The sequence below is a fragment of the Myotis daubentonii genome, chromosome 14 (assembly GCF_963259705.1).
Source record: "Myotis daubentonii chromosome 14, mMyoDau2.1, whole genome shotgun sequence".
Taxonomy (NCBI): Eukaryota; Metazoa; Chordata; class Mammalia; order Chiroptera; family Vespertilionidae; genus Myotis; species Myotis daubentonii.
The window spans coordinates 15649864-15670292 of NC_081853.1; the positions used below are offsets into that span (position 1 = coordinate 15649864).

At 42.3% G+C, this 20429-nt stretch overlaps 1 protein-coding gene across 11 annotated transcripts in view; it reads left to right on the top strand.

Moving 5' to 3' along the window:
* The window catches only part of ARHGEF3 (Rho guanine nucleotide exchange factor 3), a 288364-nt gene that overhangs the window by 261720 nt on the left and 6215 nt on the right, over positions 1-20429 (top strand). For all 11 annotated transcript variants that reach the window (XM_059663245.1, XM_059663247.1, XM_059663254.1 and 8 more), the window contains 6 exons: positions 1247-1417; positions 4128-4190; positions 5724-5820; positions 5979-6055; positions 11170-11427; positions 16401-16571. In XM_059663245.1, the coding sequence (XP_059519228.1) occupies positions 1247-1417; positions 4128-4190; positions 5724-5820; positions 5979-6055; positions 11170-11427; positions 16401-16571 (837 nt within the window). The remainder of the gene's footprint in view (positions 1-1246; positions 1418-4127; positions 4191-5723; positions 5821-5978; positions 6056-11169; positions 11428-16400; positions 16572-20429) is intronic.

Consider the following 20429-nt stretch of genomic DNA (forward strand, 5'->3'; position numbering starts at 1 on the left):
TGCATTTTTTTCATGATCATAAACTGTTCATCACACCGACTACTGGGGATCAAACCTGCAATCCAGGCATGTGCCCTGACCAGGAATCAAACCGTGACCACCTCCTGGTTCATAGATCAATACTCAACCACTGAGCCACGCTGGCCAGGCAAGAATGTGGTTTTTGAGCACAGCAACACCTCATTACTTTAGCAAACTTTCTAATAAGTATGTTGAAATCTTCTAGGCTGAAGGCTGAATATCATGCACATAGCTTTCTTCTTGATCATTTGTATTTGTCAAGAGAAAACACTGTGGTAGCATGTTTCAGCCCTAAGGGTGCACTTTGGGTGCTTAGACCACCCCAAAATCTACTGGGACCTCTTTGGAAAATAACTCGGGGACAGGCATCATTTGCTTGATATTTAGTATGTGTATTAGTTGGTATTTTTAAGTTGACAGAACCTTAACTGAGATGAATGCAAACAGAAAGGAGAATGTATTAGCCCCTTAGTCTAAGAATGGCTCTTCCTGGCTTCAAGCACAGTGGGATCTGGGGACTCTCACCCTGTGGGTAAAGCTTATTCCCTCCCCCCCTTCCTCCATTGGTGTCTCTCTCCATCCTTCATTCTGTGTCCCTTTATTCTTTCCTATATCAACCGACTCTTCTCTGTGACCAGGGAGAGTAGCTGCAAAAAACTCCTGCTTATGTTAACTCTTGGAGCTCACCATCCCAAAAGAATAAAGAGTCCTTCACTCTTCCTCCCATGATTCATGAAATTTCAGGGAATCACATGCCCCTTCCAGAACCAGGGTGGAGTACTCTGATTGGCCAGGTCTGAGGGAGCCCAACCAAAGTGAGTGAGTAGAATAGCAAAGAGAGTGGGCTTCTGTTCCTAGAAGGAGGAGGAGAGTAGGAGTAGAATTCTTTAAGGACATCTACTACTGTCAGTGTTGTTCTTCGGAAGAGTGGAAATGTTTAATGGAAAAAAGTAGACCCATCGCTTGTCTGAGAGCTGCCTTTGTGCATGTTCTTGTTTATCCAGATCGTGGGTACTCCCGGCACGTGCGTGCGGGAAAGTGGCCCCTTGCCCAATTTTCCTTAGCACGTAGGCTCAAGACAATGCCCTCCTTCCCAAAAGGCCTCTGGCATTGTCCTCTCTTTCTTGCAGATGTCTGATTTATGTTCTGTCAGGGGCAGGAAGCTGCTCGAGTGATCCACCCAGCCCTGTGGCCCCCGTGACGGTTTGTTTTTCTTATTGTTCAGCGTTCCATTAGCTTCCGCAGCGAGAGCCGTCCTGACATCCTCACCCCCCGGCCCTGGTCCAGAAATGCCGCCCCCTCGAGCACCAAGCGGCGAGACAGCAAGCTGTGGAGTGAGACCTTCGACGTGTGTGTCAATCAGATGCTTACATCCAAGGAAATCAAACGTCAGGAGGTAGGCGTGGGGCCCACGGAGCTGACCGTGTGCCTGGCGGCAGGTGCACTGCAGGTCTACGCCCCTTTTCCAAATCCATTCTCCTTGGCATGTGTAGAAGGAAGACAAATGGGGGTGTCAGACTTTTTAAGGAACCGAGAAACCAGCATTCAGCTGGGTGGGCGTGGCCCCCACTTGAAAAAGAAACTGATGTGAACATCTGGATTTACAAAGAAGGTGAATTGGGACGTGTCTATTTTCGATCCTGGAATTCACAAAAATAATCATAATCATTTAGTGATATTTTAATAGCAACTTCTATAATATTTTAAAATATTCAGTTAATGAAACTTTGATTCAGTGTTGTGGAAAACTCTTCTGGGGAATGCAGTTAATTTCATTTCCGATAAGTTTTCGGTACCAATAGCCCTAAATGGCTATGATCATATTACCCTTTATGGAGAGTTCATCCCGTGCCAGGCTGTGCTAAATACTTCAAATGTGCATCATCTTGTGAAATCCTTAGAATTTATATTTTTTGAGGCAAATTTGACCTTGGAAAAGGGAGTACTTGAAAATTTTCTAGGTTTTTGACTCAGCAATTCTTTTCTAGGAATCTATCTGCCAGGCACACTTATACACAGATGAAAAGATGTACGTGTGAGCTCATTCATCACAGTAACGTTTATAATAGTGCCAGAAACAGCCTGAACATCTATTACCAGGGAGTGGTTAAATAATGAATGTCCATACATGGAATTCTGTGTAGCTGTAGAAACACACAAAAAGTGCTGATATGTATGAATGGCTAAGTGGATAAAGCAAAGCACAAAATAGGGTGAAGAGTATGCTACTATTTATGTGAAATAAGAAGGAAGGAAAAATGAACGTATGTGTTTTTAAGTATATATTTGCTTTTAAAACCATAAAACCTAACCCACACCTGCAACCTATGTTCATGTTGACCAGTATCACCCCAATCAATTTAATAAATAAGTAATTTTTTAAATTTAAAAATATATAACATTTCTGGAAGGAACACAAGGGACTGGTAACATTGTTGCCTCCTCGGAGGGGAACTGGGTGGTTGGAAGGAGGTGAGAGGGAAAGTTTTCAGCAAGTATAAATGTGTGCACTCTAAATTTTGAACCTAAGCAATGCATTATCTATTTTAAAATGAGTAAATAAAGCATTTACTTGCACTCAAAAAGTCCTGTGAGGAAATATGGCAAGATCTTAATGATGGCTAACAAGATGATATTATGGGCATTCAAAAAATTTTTTCTCTTTATACTTTTCTGTGTTTTCCGAGGGTGACTAGTGTGCATGTATTACTTGTACAGCCTGATAGTGGGAAGGAAGGAGGGAGGGACTGGTTCTGCAGGTGAGGAAATCAGCAAGCACAGTGAGCACCAGAAAATGGCAGAGCCAGCCTCTGAACCCAGGTCCTGTCCTATTCCAAAGCCCTCGGCCTGCACGGTGACACTGTGCTGCCCCCCACAGATAACTGACTGTGGCCTGCCCCATTGTGGAGTTCTGTGATTTTCCTCTTCTGGGGTCACATTCGGTCAGACAGTCAGGCTGTGTACGTGAGCTCTAGTAAAACAGGTGTACAAGGTGAGGAAGGCCCAAGTAAAGGCCAGTTAAGGGTGCTGTGCCAGTGCACTTCCTGGTTCTGTAGTTGTGTAAGATGCCACCATTCGGGGAAGCTGAAAAGGCTGTGTTCCGGACTTCTCTGTACTATTTGCTTAACTTCACACGTGAGTCTGTATTTCAAAATAAAAGATTAAACAAAAAAGAGTAGCGGGAGGGCATGGCGTCAAGGCCTTGCTGGGCCTCGGAGGGACACCATGTACTGGGCTCCAGCGAGTGTCCGGCTCCACCAACCCTGGGAATGGAGGGGTTCTCCACCCTGCTCACTTCTGCCCTGTCGTCTAAAAGAAATGTAGGAGTCCCCGAACTAGCACCACCAACATGGAGTCTTTTCATAATGTAATGTTTGCCGCCATTTAGACTCCCAGAGGAGAGTGGAAGAGCGTTCTGCACACCACAGCCTTTAAATTATGATGGCTTAATAGAGCCAAATTAGACATGGTCCCTTTATGCACTCTTGCACATAGCCAGCTCCTGTAATTTTATTTATTGTACCGTGTAGGCCTGCAAAGTAATTGAGAATGAATTAACTTCACCGGACATTTAGAGCGATAAAATATTAGACTCTTCCTATAATTCCAGCCTCAGGACAAGAGTTGATAGGAAACGCTTTCCGTTGAGATGCACCTTATGTTGAGTAGAAGGAAGACAAATTGTGATGGCCCAATTAATAATACTGCCACATCCATCACTGAGAGCAGACCCTGAATCCTTCACTATGATTGCCATTCAAACAAACTCGTATCCATGGCTCAATCTGTAATTATTTTACCTAAAATAGTTCCCTCTTGTTTGGCTGCATCAGAGATCTATAACATGAAAGATGACTTGTTGGATTGGAAACATATGTTGGAACCCCCTTTATCCCACAAACAGATAAGCACATTATACAGACGTTTTGCAAAATCTTTCCTTTGTAGTTTTTAGCCACTCGATACATTTGCTGCAGCTCAACTTAACTTTTTAAGAATCCTTTAAAAATACTTAAGAAGTAAGTAGATTTGGAGGTTTGAGCACTGTTTGAATTTGGTCTCATAAATGAGATGCTTCAGTGGATGTATTTTATCTTTCCTCGCAGGCGATCTTTGAGCTTTCCCAAGGAGAAGAAGACTTGATAGAGGACTTGAAATTGGCAAAAAAGGTAAATTTAAATCCAATGATCATGTGAGTCACCTCATGTTTTTTCCCTCTAACTTCACAATTCTAAGGTTGTCTTTATGAGCACTCTTTTTATGACTAAGGTTCATCCAAAATTGACAAGAACCTGCACAAACCAAGCAGTGGGGGAAATGGCTCAAAACAAGAAGGCTCTCCGGACCTGGCACTTTTAGGGGTTCTCCTCTGCATGCTTCTAGTGCACCTCAAAGAATACTTCAGTTTAATCGGAAAGTGTTGGTGGAGGCCTGGCTTTATGTATGTTTTGTTGTCCTAGAAGTTTCATGTGCAGGGCCTCCTTATCCACGGGAGAGAAAGTGTAGATGGTCTGAAACTGGAATTGTGTGTTAGAAATAGTCATTTGAATCTCATAAGTGGATAATACGGTTAAGTGAGTCACTTGTGTACTATCATGTCAGTTAGGGTCTTTTATATGGAAACTAGAGGCCCAGTGCACAACATTTGTGCACTGGGAGGTGCACTGGGGAGGGGGAGCCCTCGGGGGGATGTCAAACATCCTTAGCGCTGCCACGGGCTTCTGGCTGAGCGGCACTCCCCCTGTGGGAGCGCACTGACCACCAGGAGGCAGCTCCTGTGTTGAGCGTCTGCCCCCTGGTGGTCAGTGTGCATCATAGCAACTGGTCATTCTGCCGTTCAGTCAATTTGCATATTAGCCTTTTATTATATAGGATTTGTTTTTTAACCACATTGTGTGTGCGAAAATGGATGAAACCCATGCTTTGTAGCCTATGTAGCCCCCCCCCTTTTTTTTTCTTTTCATTCTCACCTGAGGATATTTTTCCCATTGATTTTTTTAGAGAAAAAGGAAGGGAGGGAGAAAGGGGAAGAGAGAAAGAAATATTGATGTGAGAGAGACACATCAATTGGTTGCCTTCTGCACCTGCCCTGACTAGGGCTGGGGATCAGACCTGCAACCCAGGTATGTGCCCTTGACTGGGAACCAAACCCAGGACCCTTCAGTGCATGGACCAATGCTCTAACCACTTAGCCATACCAGTCAGGGCTTGAACTATTTCTTAAACATATATTTAACTTTCCGTGTGTTTTTCTTATCTTCCCAATTAGCTTTATACATCTTGAAGGCAGAGACTGTGCCATCTGAGTCTTTGTATTCTATTATAGTACCCTGGAAATAATTGGGTGTTCTTGTGGGTTAATTATCATTAATAAGAGGTGGTAATAATGTAAAATTTTAAAACATACAAATCACATCTGCTCTATACTTAGGATTTGTGCCCTTTCCTAGATGTATGATACACTAGAATTTTTTTTAAAAATCTACTTTGGTTTATGAACAACCACAAAAGGCTCAAGGCAATGCTGGATTCCCATCTGCTCCAGCCACACCCATCTGCTGTTTCTGCAGCATTATGGGAGAAGTTGTTGGGGAGAGCCAAATATTTTGTTATTCTCAGGGCCTCTCAGAAACCATTTACATTAACAACTTCCTTCCTCCGAGTTTAAATGTTTGCTTCCATCTCTTGTGGTTCTTGCACAGGCCTATCACGACCCCATGCTGAAACTCTCCATAATGACAGAACAGGAGTTGAATCAGATTTTTGGAACACTGGACTCTCTGATTCCTCTACATGAAGGTATAATTTTGTTCCAAGGATGAGTTGTGACTTGTAGCCTTAATTGAGCTGTCTTATACAAGTCATGATTATGTAATAATGTGAGTAACCCAGAACCTACCTCCAGCCTCCTTCATATTTGAATGCCTAACAAAGTAAGTGTTCTGTCTGTTTACCAGAGCTCCTTAGTCAGCTTCGAGATGTCCGGAAGCCTGATGGCTCAACTGAACACGTCGGTGCCATCCTCGTGGGCTGGGTAAGAAAAGTTCTCTGGTCTTGATTGAAGATAAATTTCAATAATTTAAATGGAGTTTCATATTAGCTAGACTTCTCTTTTTATTAACAAACACCGATTTCACACCAGAAACAAATAAAACAGCAAATTCCTAGTAAAATTTATCATTATAGTTAGGCTGTAGCTCTTCAAAGCAGGGAAATAATTTTTTTTCTTATTACACATTTACTGCATTTAAAGAGAACATGCCCCTTTATTTCAATAAAATAAAGTAACATTAGTTAATGTTCTATTCAGGCCAATTATAATATAATTATTACCAATTCTATTCCAGTACAAAGTTAGGGACATATTCCTATCCATCATCATAAAAAAACTTTTAAATATTTTTTAAAATATATGTTTATATTGATTTTTTAAGAGAGAGAGGAAGGGAGAAAGAGAGAGAAACATTGATGTGAGAGAGAAACATCCATCAGTTGCCTCCTGAAAGCACCCTATCAGGGTTTGAACCAGAAACCAGGGTAGGTGCCCTGACGGAGAATCAAACCTGTGACCTTTTGGTTCATGGGTTTAAGCTCCACCACTGATCCACACTGGCCAGGGCCATAAAAAAACTTTTATTCAGGCTGTCAAAAACCTCTTATAGCCAAATGTAGTTTCATAAACAAGGTGATAACTAAATGTTGTCGTTGTTTAGCATATATCTGATTCTAAGTAACTTCATAGAATGCTGACCTTCATCTCAATATCACCCCTTTTCTTTCCTAATTGAAGAGATCAGCTGCGACCTTAGATCAGGGCTTCTAAATGTATGGTCCTGGGCTGAACGTGTGTTTTATTGGGTCCATAAGGTGGTTGTTCATCTGACTGATTTATTTTAGGCCAGGCATGTACTCTCTATTTTGCCACAGGCCCCATCACTCCTATGGCATGCTTCTGTCTCCCTCTGTGGATGCTTGCGTGTTCTACCCCAGCCCCAGGTGTTTTCCATTTGTTATGAACCAGGTCGTGAAAGCCGAGCACTCTGATGACTTCTTCCAGTCAGCATTAGGCCTCTCATCCTTCTGATCCACACAATGATCTAGAACAGGGCTGGGAACCTTTTTTCTGCCAAGGGCCATGTGGATACTTATAACATCATTCCCAGACCATACACAATTACCGACTTGAAAATTAGCCTGCTCTATTTGGTCCAAAATGTAATTAACTCACCCCTAATGCTTTCGCAGGGCCAGACCAAATGATTTCGAGGGCCTTATAATGGCCCGCAGGCCAGACGTTCCCCACCCCTGATCTAGAAAATAGGCAGATAGTGCCGCAACAGCAAGGATTAGGGACATCCGCTGTTGGGAGAATGTTGTGAAGGTTATGAGCTCTACTCTTACCATGTGCGTTCTCTTTATCCAGTTCCATTGGCATTTGTGTTTTAGGCTTCCCAAAACCTTCTGGTTCCTAAGTTTTGACATTGATCTCTTATAGTAACTTATGCTTCTCAATTACTGCCTTGATCCAGAAACTTTGAGGGTTTCATGACTTAGCTAGCGTTAGTTCGGGAGTCAATTTTAGCAGAGAGGCTGAAATATCCCAAGGGCTTCTGAAAGGCAAGTAATGTTCTCATATGAATAATTTAGAAAATGTGCCTCAATATTTTAGGAGAGGTCATTCATCTTATATTTTTGACTTTCATTTTATTATAAGCTGTGGTAGATGTTTTAACTTCTTTAGCCCACAAAGAAATTTCTCTAAAGAGAGCCAGACAGCTGGAGACAGAGAAGGTGCAATGAGAAGAGAGGGTGTGCTCACTGTGTGTACACTTCTGAGTCTGTGGGCTGCTTTGATGGGGGCCAGGGCCAGAGAAACCCCACTCCAGAATCAGCGTGGTGACTGCTGTTTCTGATGAGATGGCCACATGGAACTGCATGGTTTCCTTAGACACCAACATACAAATTGTCAGTTTGTATCAGAAGCAAAAGTACAGGCATTTGCCTTATTAATTTTTTTTCTGAAAGAAATGTTTATCACTTCTATTAGAACATTGGTTTGCTCGAGGGGTAGCTTTTGCAGTCCTTTGGGCCCATTGCTACCTGTATCCTTCAGACATCAAGTGGAACTTGCAGCTCGAGGAGCAGCCCAAAATTAAACAACTGGCCCGTTGTTACCAGACCTCATAGAAACGGTCCTTGTTTATCAGGCTGACGAGCTGTTAAATGTTTTCCCTCTTTTAACTGCAGATGTGTCCGTGCGAGTGGGAACTGTAAACCAAAGGGTACATCTGTTTGAGTTCTGGTCTTTTTAACAGAACAAAATAAACATCTTAGTGGACTTTGAATGAGAAAAGTCAGAGCCCATTTGACCCATGAAAAATTGATTTATTCTCCCCATAAGAAAAAGAGGGGGGAAAACCCTTTTAAACAAGTGAGTCTGCCAAGTGGGTTAGGCCTGACCAGTCCTTCTGACCTTTGAATGAATCAATTACTTTTACTTTGAAAGCCTTATAGGAGTGTGGGGGTGTTTTGTTTTTTTGGTTTTTTTTCAGGGAACCTCTCTGGGTACTGAAGATCAGTCTCCCTGAGGGGTCAGCCTGCTCTCATCAGCCTCCCCATCATAAAGAAACAACTTCCCAAGTGACTTACCTTCACGCCACCCTTTTTTCAGTAATAAAATAATTGATAAGCTCTCCAAGGCACAAGTTCTCATGTTAATTTGGGTCCTAATTCAATTTTAATTCCAAGGAGAGAGGCAGGGCACATGAAAGCAAAAATATAGATTTGTTCTGTGTCACTTTTCACAATGTTAGGGAGATAGAAGGAATTTCTAAAAAAAAAAAAAAAAGTGAGTTTCCCTTATAAATTCTTTCTTGATAGTCTATTTAAAGAGATGGTGAGTGCAGAGCTTTGCAGGTGGGATGGGGAGAGAACACACTCAGACTGGTTTTGTCTCCAGCTGAGCATGTAGTCTTGCTTCTCTAAACCAGTTTCTTCCATAAAAATATTCTAAGGATAAATAATAATAATAGCTGGCCCTTACTGATTCTTAACCAGGAACCACGTTTGTGCCACACTTTTTATTCTGGTTATTTAACTAAAGGAGAGGAGGACATTAGCCTATGCATTTTGTAAGTGGAGAAGCTGAGGCTCAGAAGGGTCACGTGACTAGTAACAGCCTGAGTTAAGGCTTTGAAACGATTCTCCCTGGTCCCAGTCTGTCCTCTTAACCACCGTGTTGTCTGTCACCTCTCACATTTCATATAAATACACGTGTATGTAATTGGGAACCAAGATGTGTACATTCTTCATTTCCTATCTAGCTACAGATCACCTGTGGCCTTTTCTAGTCAGTGGACTGCACCAGATAGCCTTGCAGGTCATGCCCAGGAAATGAGCACCCTGTCAGGTGTGAACACAGGACCAGAGCCCGATTTGGTTGCCATGGCAGCAGGGGCGGCAGGATCAGAGAGTAATGGCTCATTGGGCAGCGAGCAGCAGTGTCTTTGGGGCCTCCTCACTAGTTACTGCTGCTTTCTTTCTCTGTAATGACCACATTAGACATTTCCAAGTCTCTTTAAAAGGCGAGGAAGTGGAAATGAAATTGAGAGGGCCTGAGGCTCCTTTTAATTAACTCTGAAAATCTAAATTACAACCCACACACCACATCTGCTGTGTGTGTGTGTGTGTGTGTGTGTGTGTGTGTGTGTATAGATGCGTGTGCGCGCACCACTTATTACTTTCATATACAAGGTTACGGAAAGAATTTCTGCAACTCTTTTTTAACACAAATAGAGGTTTTTTATAACATGTAAAGAAGGTAGACATTTCCAAGGAATATTAAACTCAACAGTGAACTTTTTAAACATTGCTTCCTTGGTATCTTTTTTTTGTTTGTTTCAGTCACTGAGAAAATAATTTCAATAAGAGGTGTAAAAGAAGCAGCAGACTATTTAAACTTTGACCCATGGTTCAGATGCTGCCACAACTTATTTTTAAGCCGTGTTCCCAAACAATCAAATATTACCTAATCTGGTAATCCATTAAACATTCATTTATTTGTTAGTTCAGAATGCAAACTGCTGTATAGTAGGCCCAGTGCAAAGTGCTAAGGATACAGAAACAAATGACTCTCACTGAATCCCACTGCAGAGCAGGTGTCGTGGTGGATGTGGCTTCATAGTCGGAGGGAGAGAAGCACACAGCAAGGCCGTTGGCTGCATTTTATTGCCTCCAGGAACTTTCTGGAAGCTGACAGCCAATGCATTAGGATGCATGGTATAGGGTGCCTCTTTGAGGGAGAAGTGGAAAAGGGAGGTGAGCAGCCCTTTCCCTGAGTCTCTGCGTCCGTGTTTGCACGATTGGACTGATGGGACACCTCAGAGAGATTAGTATTTTGCTGGAAGGAGAGAGTGGAGTTGAAGTGTTCCAAAGTCTTTAAGCTTAAGTTGTTTTTTGCGTGGTAGTGGATGTTAACCAGTGAGTAGAGCCGGAACGACTTCTGGCCTGTCAGAACTAATTTAAAAGATTTTACTAAACGCTTCTTGCATCAATTTTTTTTTACTAATTACATTTTTGCTTTAACTTCTTGGAGTTCCTCATCGTCTGTCCACCTTTGAATCAGTCAACCTTAACCTAACGTCGAGGTGCTTTTTCCAAGCTGTGCCAAGGGCTGGCTGCAGAGTCTGGCTGCTTGTTTTCTTTTTATGCTACTAAGTCTTCTAGATATGTTTCTTAGGAATAATTTTAAAAGACAATTTGTAATAGGAGGTTCTCCCCTCACCAGATACTTTTGGAAGTTTAGGAAAATTATGAACTAATGCATATATGCATATGCAATAATTTTAGCTATTTTGTTTCTAGCTTAGATTAGCAGAAATGCAAACAAATTAGGATAGGGGTCTTAACTATCAAGAAAGTAAACATGCAACTAAGACAATTACTTTGTGCAAGCAAATCAGAGCCAGAAAACACTGTTCCATTGTCGTCTTGAAGAATCCACTGGTGTGTGTCCTTCAGCCTTTGCAGATAAAGGAACGTGGGCCAGGCCCGGAGACCAGTTAGGTTTCATTCAGTCCCAGCAAGTGATGTCAGTTGTAGCTCCAGTGATTGTAACACTCCAACCCTCTTCTCATGTTCCTTTCTTAGCTGCCTTGTCTCAGCTCCTACGACAGCTACTGCAGCAATCAAGTAGCCGCCAAAGCTCTGCTGGACCACAAGAAACAAGACCACCGAGTCCAGGACTTCCTTCAGCGATGTTTAGAATCCCCCTTCAGTCGCAAACTAGATCTATGGAATTTCCTCGATATTCCAAGGAGCCGCCTGGTAAAATACCCTCTGCTCCTTCGAGAAATCCTGAGGCACACGCCAAATGATAACCCAGACCAGCAGCACCTGGAAGAAGCTGTAAGTTTCTTTCTTTCTCTCCTGCCTTATTATGTTCCCCCTGGGACGGTAGAGGATTAGGTAAATGGGTGAATGAAGGGTCTCTGGGTACATGGGCTTCAGGAAACTTGAGTTCTAGGCCTGGCTGTGTTATCCATCATCTATTTTTTTTTTATTTTGCAAGTCACTTTTCCTCTCTCAGTTTCCTAACCTATAAAATGTAGTGTTTACGTGCAATGCACTCAAAAGTACCTTTGACAATACAGTTTTTTGATTCTGCAATCTGTTTGTTACCATTGCTGTGAGGATCAAAATCTCTGTGGAGATGTTTAAGTTGAATATCTTTGCCTAGTTAGCAAATTGGAGTTGCCTTTTACCTGAGCCCCAAAGCCCATATTTGAATTCAGCACCCACTTAAAATGTAGCTCCAATCAATTGGATGCAGGCCTCCAGTGAATGTTTATCGAGATGGAGGAAAATGGGGTCTACATCATGAGAATAATGTGAACTGTGAGCATTCTGCCCAGAGAGCTGGGTTCTGATTGGGGAACTCGGCGGGGCAGGCAGGGGACATGGCGGGCTGGAGGAGCAAAGGGCCTGTGCAGGGTGTGAAGATGTGACAGGACAGGTCCTGCCTGGGCAGAGGCATGGAGCGGTCAGCCAGAGGTTGAGGATAGTCTGAGGAAACAGTGGGAGAGAAGACAGAGGATGGGGGCTTATAGCTGCCTATAGAGGATTTTAAATGTCAGTTGGAGACATTTTCTCTTTGTTGTGTTTTTGTTTTCTAAGTAGCTGGGATTCAGGTTCAAATCCCACCTCCATCGCAACAAACTGTGTAACCTTGGACAACTTACCTCCTGGTCTGTAGGACGGGGGACAGACAAGGAGAGACTAGGGACAGTCCCTTGGTGCAGCTGCCCAGCTGTGCAGTCACAGGAGCCTGCTCAGAGGGGGCAGTAGGTGTGGAGGCTAAGAGACCAATTCATAGGGCTCGTTCCCTGACTGGGTCTGTGACAGTAGCAGAAAGAGGATGTGCGTCGGTGGTTTGAAAATCAGAAGCCTTGACCCTGTTGTGCACCCTGCCCATCTCCTCCCAAAGAAGGGCTTAATAATAAGTAATAACAACAACACTAACAGTGATACCTGCAGGCGTTTGTTGAATACCCAGTAAATCAGCTCTTAGTTCGTCTTCAGAGTAGTCTATGAGGTAACTTCTTGTTAGGACCGTTTTCTAGATGAGGCTTGGAGGGGAAGACAGTTTGTCGGGTCCAGAGCCGGCAAGGGATGGGGCTGCTGCCTGAACCTGTCAGTGTAGATTGCAAATCCAGGGCTCTTTCCACTTCCTTGTGATCCTATACCGTGGAGCGGAAAGCCTGGATACTCTGGGCCCTGTTGCCTTTGCAATTACAGAAAGCTGCCCACCAAGCTTTGCGGAGAGGCCTCACTGGTGCAGAGCTGGGCCAGTGCCTCCATGTAAGGACAGAGAAGAAAGAGAAAAGACGCTCCTGATTCATGAGGTGTCTGGCAGGCCCGACTTACACAGACCAGGCCCCCAGTCCAGCACGATGGGGGATGCGGGCACCAGGGATGAGGCCCATCTCACTTCATCATGTCTGTTTTTATTACTGGGAAGAGTGCAATAGAGTTGCCTCCTTTCCATATTTCATCCCAGCCAGTGTGTGGTCTGCAGGAATGAAAGCAGAGGGAGCTCACGCTAGTCTAAATAATTACTTTTTTAAAGCACACAAGCTTGCTTACAGTTTTATTGTGAAGATTTCTTTTTAATATGCAGCATGAAAGAATAATACTCTGTGTATAAAAAAACACCCAGTGAGCTAAAGCTTGAACTAAAAGGGAAAAAAGAATATGATTGTTTGCACCACTTTCCCTAGTGCATAAAATGTGATGCCCTTCTCCAAAGTTGACTCTGCACCTGGTAATTCAGGCAGATTTGTGCACGAAGCATGGGAAACCCGCACTGGAAAATGTCTGCAAAGCAAGTCTTCTGAATGCCCACTTACACAATGTAGGCACAGCACTTTTTAATCTTCTTTTCAAAATCCTTGTGGCATTACCCCAGATGAGCAGAAATATTTAGCCCTGTACTCTTGGGAGCATGGTGAATGTTTGATAAACATAAATGTAGCTTAACTTACATGTTCCCTGAATAAAGTTTCCACCTATGAAAATAAAAGAAAACAGAGAACACTAAGTAAATTGCTTCTACACCAAGCGTTCAGTCCTGTGACTTAGATCTAAAGGAAGTCTTGCTGCTAATGCAATGCATCAAGTATCACATCGTTATTAGAATTTCTTAACAGTGTTTCAGAGGCTTGATAGAAATTTCCCCCAAAAGAGAAATTCTTAAAATAGGACTCTGTATATTCAGATATTCCGGGAGCTAGTTGTTTAATGTTTTAAATTCTCAGGATGGTTTCAGCCAGAAGATGATCCTGAAGGCTGTCTCTCCCCTCTGCCAGTTGCTGTTCCCCAACTCCTATAACATAAAAAAATCACTGCAATCAGTGGGAAGAACAGTCCTGCTTTTGATGCAGCAGCAGTGAAGGCTGCTATTGTTGGTTCGTGTCAGGAGCCTGTGAGGAGATGCTCTTACCACCCAAGGGACTAGCCAGACAGGGCTTTCAGATTCCACTTTGAGGATGATGAGTCCAGCATATGTGGGCTTAATCCCTGTTCAGTTACCAGGTATCTCTCGTCATCTCCCTTTACCGGCCCCTTCCCTTTGATTTGATGAGAGATGCAACAATAAATTTAATTTTAATGTACAACTGCCATGACTGTTTGCTTTTGGCAGTCTACTATATTTAGCTTTGTTCCTCGATGAAATTCTACAAAATAAATTCCTCTTAGGAACCAGTGCAGAGAGAGTAGACTCTGACGGTGTACAGGTGGCTATAAATACAAAATAAGATTTTTTAATAAAGCAGATCCAGAGTTACTATTATAAACGTACATATAGAATAGGGAATAACACTGATGGTTTCCATTGTTTTGGCTCTTTATACTTTCAAACACCAGAGGAAAAAAAGCACCTTTGAAAGTAGTCATAGCTGCCTAAGGAACCACATGGTGTTTGAGTTTATTAATCTTCATGTGATATGCCAGCTCTTCAGTTCCTGAGTTAAATTAGGAAGTGAACACGTCTTTATGCCTGTGGTGCATCTTCCTTCTGGTTTCCTGGACCCTTGCAGGAAACTCAGAAAATTGACTCAAGTGCTGGTTAATGTCAGCTGCCCAGTTATACTTAATAATAATTAACTTATGAGTCATAACAATTAATGCTAAGATCTTTAAAAGCAAGGAAATATATGGATTCTATAACATTAAAAATGTAATAAAATAAAAGGATAATGAATCAGTGGCTCAGGTACCTCTCATATAATATTTTTAAGCTTCTTGAGGATAGAGACCCTCCCGTTTCTTTGAATGCACCCTACGTTAACAATGAACAGATGCTCAACGAACATTAGTTTAATTAAGTTAAAGGATGAGTCATAGCTTTAACATATTTTGTGCAATTTCTTTTTTTGTTTGTTTTTTAAAGTAGCAGTAAATAATCAGTCATTTTTGAAAACCAAGAGAGGACCCTGGCTGGTGTGGCTCAGAGGTTGAGCGTCAACTTATGAACCAAGAGGTCATAGTTTAATTCCCGGTCAGGGCACATGCCCAGGTTGTGGGCTCAATCCCCAGTAGGGGGCATGCAGGAAGTAGCTGATCAATGATTCTCTCTCATCATTGATATTTCTATCTCTCTCTCCACCTCTCCCTTTCTGAAATCAATAAAAATATTTTTAAATAAACAAATAAATAAAAAATAAATAAATGATCTTTGAAATTCTCAATAGCTACAAAAGTATACAGATTATGCATCTGTTCACAGGCTACCATCACCAGGCTTTAGCTCGGAGCTGTACGCTTTTCTGTCACACTCACGTGGATGTTCCAGTTATAACTGGTAGAAGTTTTCATCCAGTTGCTTTGAGAAGATCATTTCACTCGCATGTGAAAAATAATCACTTAACCGTCTTAGAGACAATTCACTACCACTTCGACATGTTAAAGACCTGGTCACTTTTTAGCTCTTTCAGTTAAAACCACCGCAAGGCAGTTGGGACTTTTGGTCTTTTCACTATTAGAGGACAGAGGAAGTCATTACTTTGCCTTTGATTGGTGTCTTAGTTTTTATGCAGCTGATTTCTTGTTCCTTTGTTTTCTAGTATTTTCTAACTTCTCGATGTACCTATGTGATAGAACAACCCATCAGAATTCACACCCACTGATATGTCTCAGTGCCGTGCTGTTTTTGTTTCGTTTTGTTTTGTTTCATTTTGTATTAACAGCATTGCATCCGCCATTGCTTTGAAATCCCTCTGCCCCCTCACTTGTTCACATGTGCTGAGGTTTGGGCCTAAGTGTATGTAGTAGCTGTGAGTCCTGCCTATCGAAAATAGTACCTTATATCTGTCCTCTCCAATAAGATTATTCATCAACATTAGTTTTATATACAATACAAATATCTGTATGTGTTTACAGATAAATGTATGTGGACACATGTATAAATACATGTGTATGTAGTGTATGTGTATAGATGGATGGATAGATACAGCATAGTAAAAGCATTCTATTTTTCCCCTTTCCCAGAGCAGCAACTTGGATAACAGAATCTCAGAATTAGATCCAGGTGGACCATGGCGACCTTCTAGGCCAGCGGTTCTCAACCTGTGGGTCACGACCATCGGAAAACACATATAGCATATCAGATATTTACATTACGATTCATAACAGTAGCAAAGTTACAGTTATGAAGTAGCAACAAAAATAATTTTATGGTTGGGGGTCACCACAACATGAGGAACTGTATGAAAGGGTCGCAGCATCAGGAAGGTTGAGAACCGCTGCTCTAGGCTGAGCCCCTGGGACTTGTTAGTGTGGGTGGCTTGCTTCCATTCCCCATACTCTTTTTGTTTCCACAGATAAACATCATTCAGGGAATCGTAGCAGAAATCAACATCAAGACTGGGGAATCTGAATGCCATTATTATAAAGAACGGCTTCTCTACTTGGAAGAAGGCCAGAAGGACTCTCTGATCGACAGCTCGAGAGTGCTGTGCTGTCATGGCGAACTGAAGAACAACCGGGGCATGGTGAGTGGTTACTCCCCTCCAGTGGTCTCTCCCTGGGCCTTCCCCAACACTGAATCCATTGGATGCTGAGCCTCCTGTTACTCTGCCTTCCCTACCCAGGGTCATGTTCTTTAGACAAAAATGGCTTTTCCATTGTCTTTTATATCAGAGAATCACATATATTATACATGTTTATATATTATACTAGAGGCCCAGCGCGTGAAATCACACGAGACCCAGACCCGCCCTGCGCAAGCCGCGGGCCCCGCCTCCACCGCACCAGACCCGTGCCAGCCCCACCTCACCGCAAGTCCCGGCCCGCGAGAGGTGCTCCACGTACCTACTGGTGACCAGTTGTTTGGTCGTTCTGTCGTTACGGTGTCGTGACCACAGGCCTTTTATGATATAGATGGTTATAATCCTATATAATAAAAGGGTAATATGCAAATTGACGAAACAGCTGAACAACTGGTCGCTATGACACACACTGACCACCAGGGGGAAGACATTCAACACAGGAGCTGCCTCCTGGTGGTCAGTGCACTCCCACAGGGGTAGTGCCGCTGGGCTCATGGCTGGCGAGTGCAACGATGTTGGTGGGAGCCTCTCCCGCCTCCACGGCAGCGCTAAGGATGTCTGACTGACAGCTGGGGAACAGGCCTAAGCTGTCAGTCGAACATCCCCCCAGGGCTCCTGGACTGCGAGAGGTCGCAGGCTGGGCTGAGGGAACCCCCTGAGTGCACAAATTTTGTGCACCGGGCCTCTAGTTTACATATAACATATATACAAATACGTGTTTATAATTTATGTATACATGTATATTTTTTAATTTTATGACCATAATATAGAAAGAATTTTGGAAAACAACATAGAGTTGCCAGTGTTTTATTTTGTTTGATCGTAACCTTCTAAAGCAAACACAGAACAGTATCTCCTCCCACTTGGATATCAGGAAACAGCGGGTGATCTCAGGGAAACAGCTCTCGCATGGAGTGCATTTAGCATTGTGAGAAGCTCTTTTCTTTCGTAGGATTGGTACCCATCGACAGACTGACATTTTGAGACCAATGTTTTGTTTTTTTAAAATAGTAACCTACTTTCCATTAGCTGTGTATCTACCTCTGACCTGTAGATACCCCATTTCTTGGCTTTTATTATTGAGTAGATATCGAAATTGTTCTTCCTCTCCTATCATGGCACCTTGGACAAGTCTCCCCTGGAGTGCTTACTGCAGTGGGTTGCAGTTCTCCACCTCTCTGTCAGTATCTCCTGTTATACCATACTCTTTGAGAGAGGACTGTGCTGTGTCAACTCCCAGAACCTATTATGAGTGAGTGAATGAATGAATGAGTGAATGCTTATATAAAGAAAGGATGAATTTGAATTATATGAGAGTTCAAAATTCATTCAACTGACCAGGCTATTTTTATGTGTAGTCAGTAGAAAATAATGCTAATACATGTTATATGTTATAATTTTTATGTTATAATGTAAAACATTTTATATAACATATAAATTTTATTATCTACACTATATATTTAAATTCAGTGTTGAGAAAGAGTCTCCACTTTTACTGTATTTACCTTCAGTATCTTGGAATGAAAGCCAAAACTATATTTATATTTTAAATACATTTGTATTGATTTCAGAGAAGAAGGGAAAGAGAGAGAGAGAGAGAGAGAGAGAGATAGGAACATCAATGATGAGAGAGAATCATTGATTGGCTGCCTCTTGCACATTCCTAGTGGGATGTGCAAGCCCATAACCCAGGAATTGAACCGTGGCCTCCTGGTTCATAGGTCGACACTCAACCATTGAACCACGCTGGCTGGGCAGCCAAAACTATATTGAAGAGTTCTCAATTGAGCTGTGATCATTCAAGGGATATCATTTGACCTGGACTGTGAAATGGCGTTTAAGAGCAGGCTTGGAAATGTTACTTGAAATCACTGAATACATGTGCTCAGCACCCATTATCAGTGCTGCAGTGGAGGTAATGAGACCTGTCGCAGACCACTGCTTAAAAGGTGTTTCTCTTTGACTAGGGAGTGGCCGATGGGTAGAAAGCTGCATTCTGCTTCTTGCTGGTTTTTGGAAAGCACTGGTGGACTTGTAACACTGAATGCTCTGGCTCCTTGACCACACATTTTTAGGAGCTCTGTGGGAAATTGTCAGGAAGAGGCAGTGCTCCATGGGATGAGGGCCTATTTTCTTTCTGTCCCTCAGTCAAGGGCTGAGACGGGTTAGATGGGTAGGGCATTAAAGACGAACTCTGGTTCATATGGCAGGGAGACAGGTTTTTGAGAACAAAGATAGTAGTTGAGATGGGAGGTTTGTTTTAGCTATTTCCCCCCTCCCCCGTAGAATTGTAGAAATCATCATAAACAAAATCTTGTGTCAGGAAAAGAACCCAATTTCTTGAGGGCAAAAAGAAACAGAAAATAGGAACAGGAATCCTCAATGAGCATTCATAAGTAAGGGATAATAAATCTTTGTAAAGATTTTCCAGATACTGCCCTAGCCGGTTTGGCTCAGTGGATAGAGCATCAGCCTGCAGACTGAAGGGTCCCGGGTTCGATTCCGGTCAAGGGCACGTACCTTGGTTGCAGGCTCCAGGGCGAGTGCAGTAGGCAACCAATCGATGTTTCTCTCACATCGATATTTCTCTGTCTTTCCCTCTCTCTTCTACTCTCTGAAAATCAATGGAAGATACCCTTGGGTGAGGATTAAAAAAAAAAACTTTTTTTAAAGATTTCCCAGATACAGTATAGAGCAGTAATGGCGAACCTATGACACGCGCGTCAGAGGTGACAGGCGAACTCATTTTTTTGGTTGATTTTTCTTTGTTAAATGGCATTTAAATATATAAAATAAATATCAAAAATATAAGTCTTTGTTTTACTATGGTTGCAAATATCAAAAAATTTCTTATGTGACACGGCACCAGAGTTAAGTTAGAGTTTTTCAAAATGCTGACACGCCGAGCTCAAAAGGTTCGCCATCACTGGTATAGAGTTTCCTCAAAAAATTAAATATGGAACTTCCTTTTGACTCAGCGATCCCACTTCTGGCAATATATCCTAAGAATCCCAAAACACCAATCAAAAAGAATATATGCACCCTATGTTCATAGCAGCATTATTTATAATAGCCAAGATCTGGAAACAGCCCAAGTGCCCATCAGTAGATGAGTGGATAAAGATGCTGTGGTACATTTACACAATGGAATACTACATGGCTGTAAAAAAAGAAGGAACTCTTACCCTTTGTCACAGCATGGATGGACCTGGAGAGTATTATGCTAAGTGAAATAAGCCAGTCAAGAAAGACAAATATCGTATGATCTCACTAATATGTGCAATCTAATGAACAAAATTAACTGACAAGCAAAATAGAACCAGAGGCATGGATTCATGGAACAGACTTGACAAATGTCAGAGGGGAGGCGGGTGCGGGGAACTGAGTAAAAGAAGGTGGAAACAGTAGCCAAAGAACTTATATAGATAGGCCTTGGACACAGACAACAGTATGATGAAGGCCAGGGGCGGGGGTGTGGGGACTGGGTGGAGGTGATCAAAGGGGCAAGGGGTTGGGGACATCTGTAATAGTGTCAACCATAAAAAATTGTTTTAAGGAGAAAAAAAAAAGATTACCCAGATAATCTGCGTTCAAACTGCCTACAGTGGCTATAAGATTGATTTAAGTAGAAACTGTATAAATATCTCTGATAATGTTTAGTGTGCACAACGATGACCAATCCCTTCTCTCCTTCCCCAAAACAAAAAGTTTTAACACATTTTTTGTACCACTTCTCCCCTAAAAAAGCCCTTCACTTGGTTATTTTGTGCTTTACTATGTTTTCAACTATTTTAAATGCAT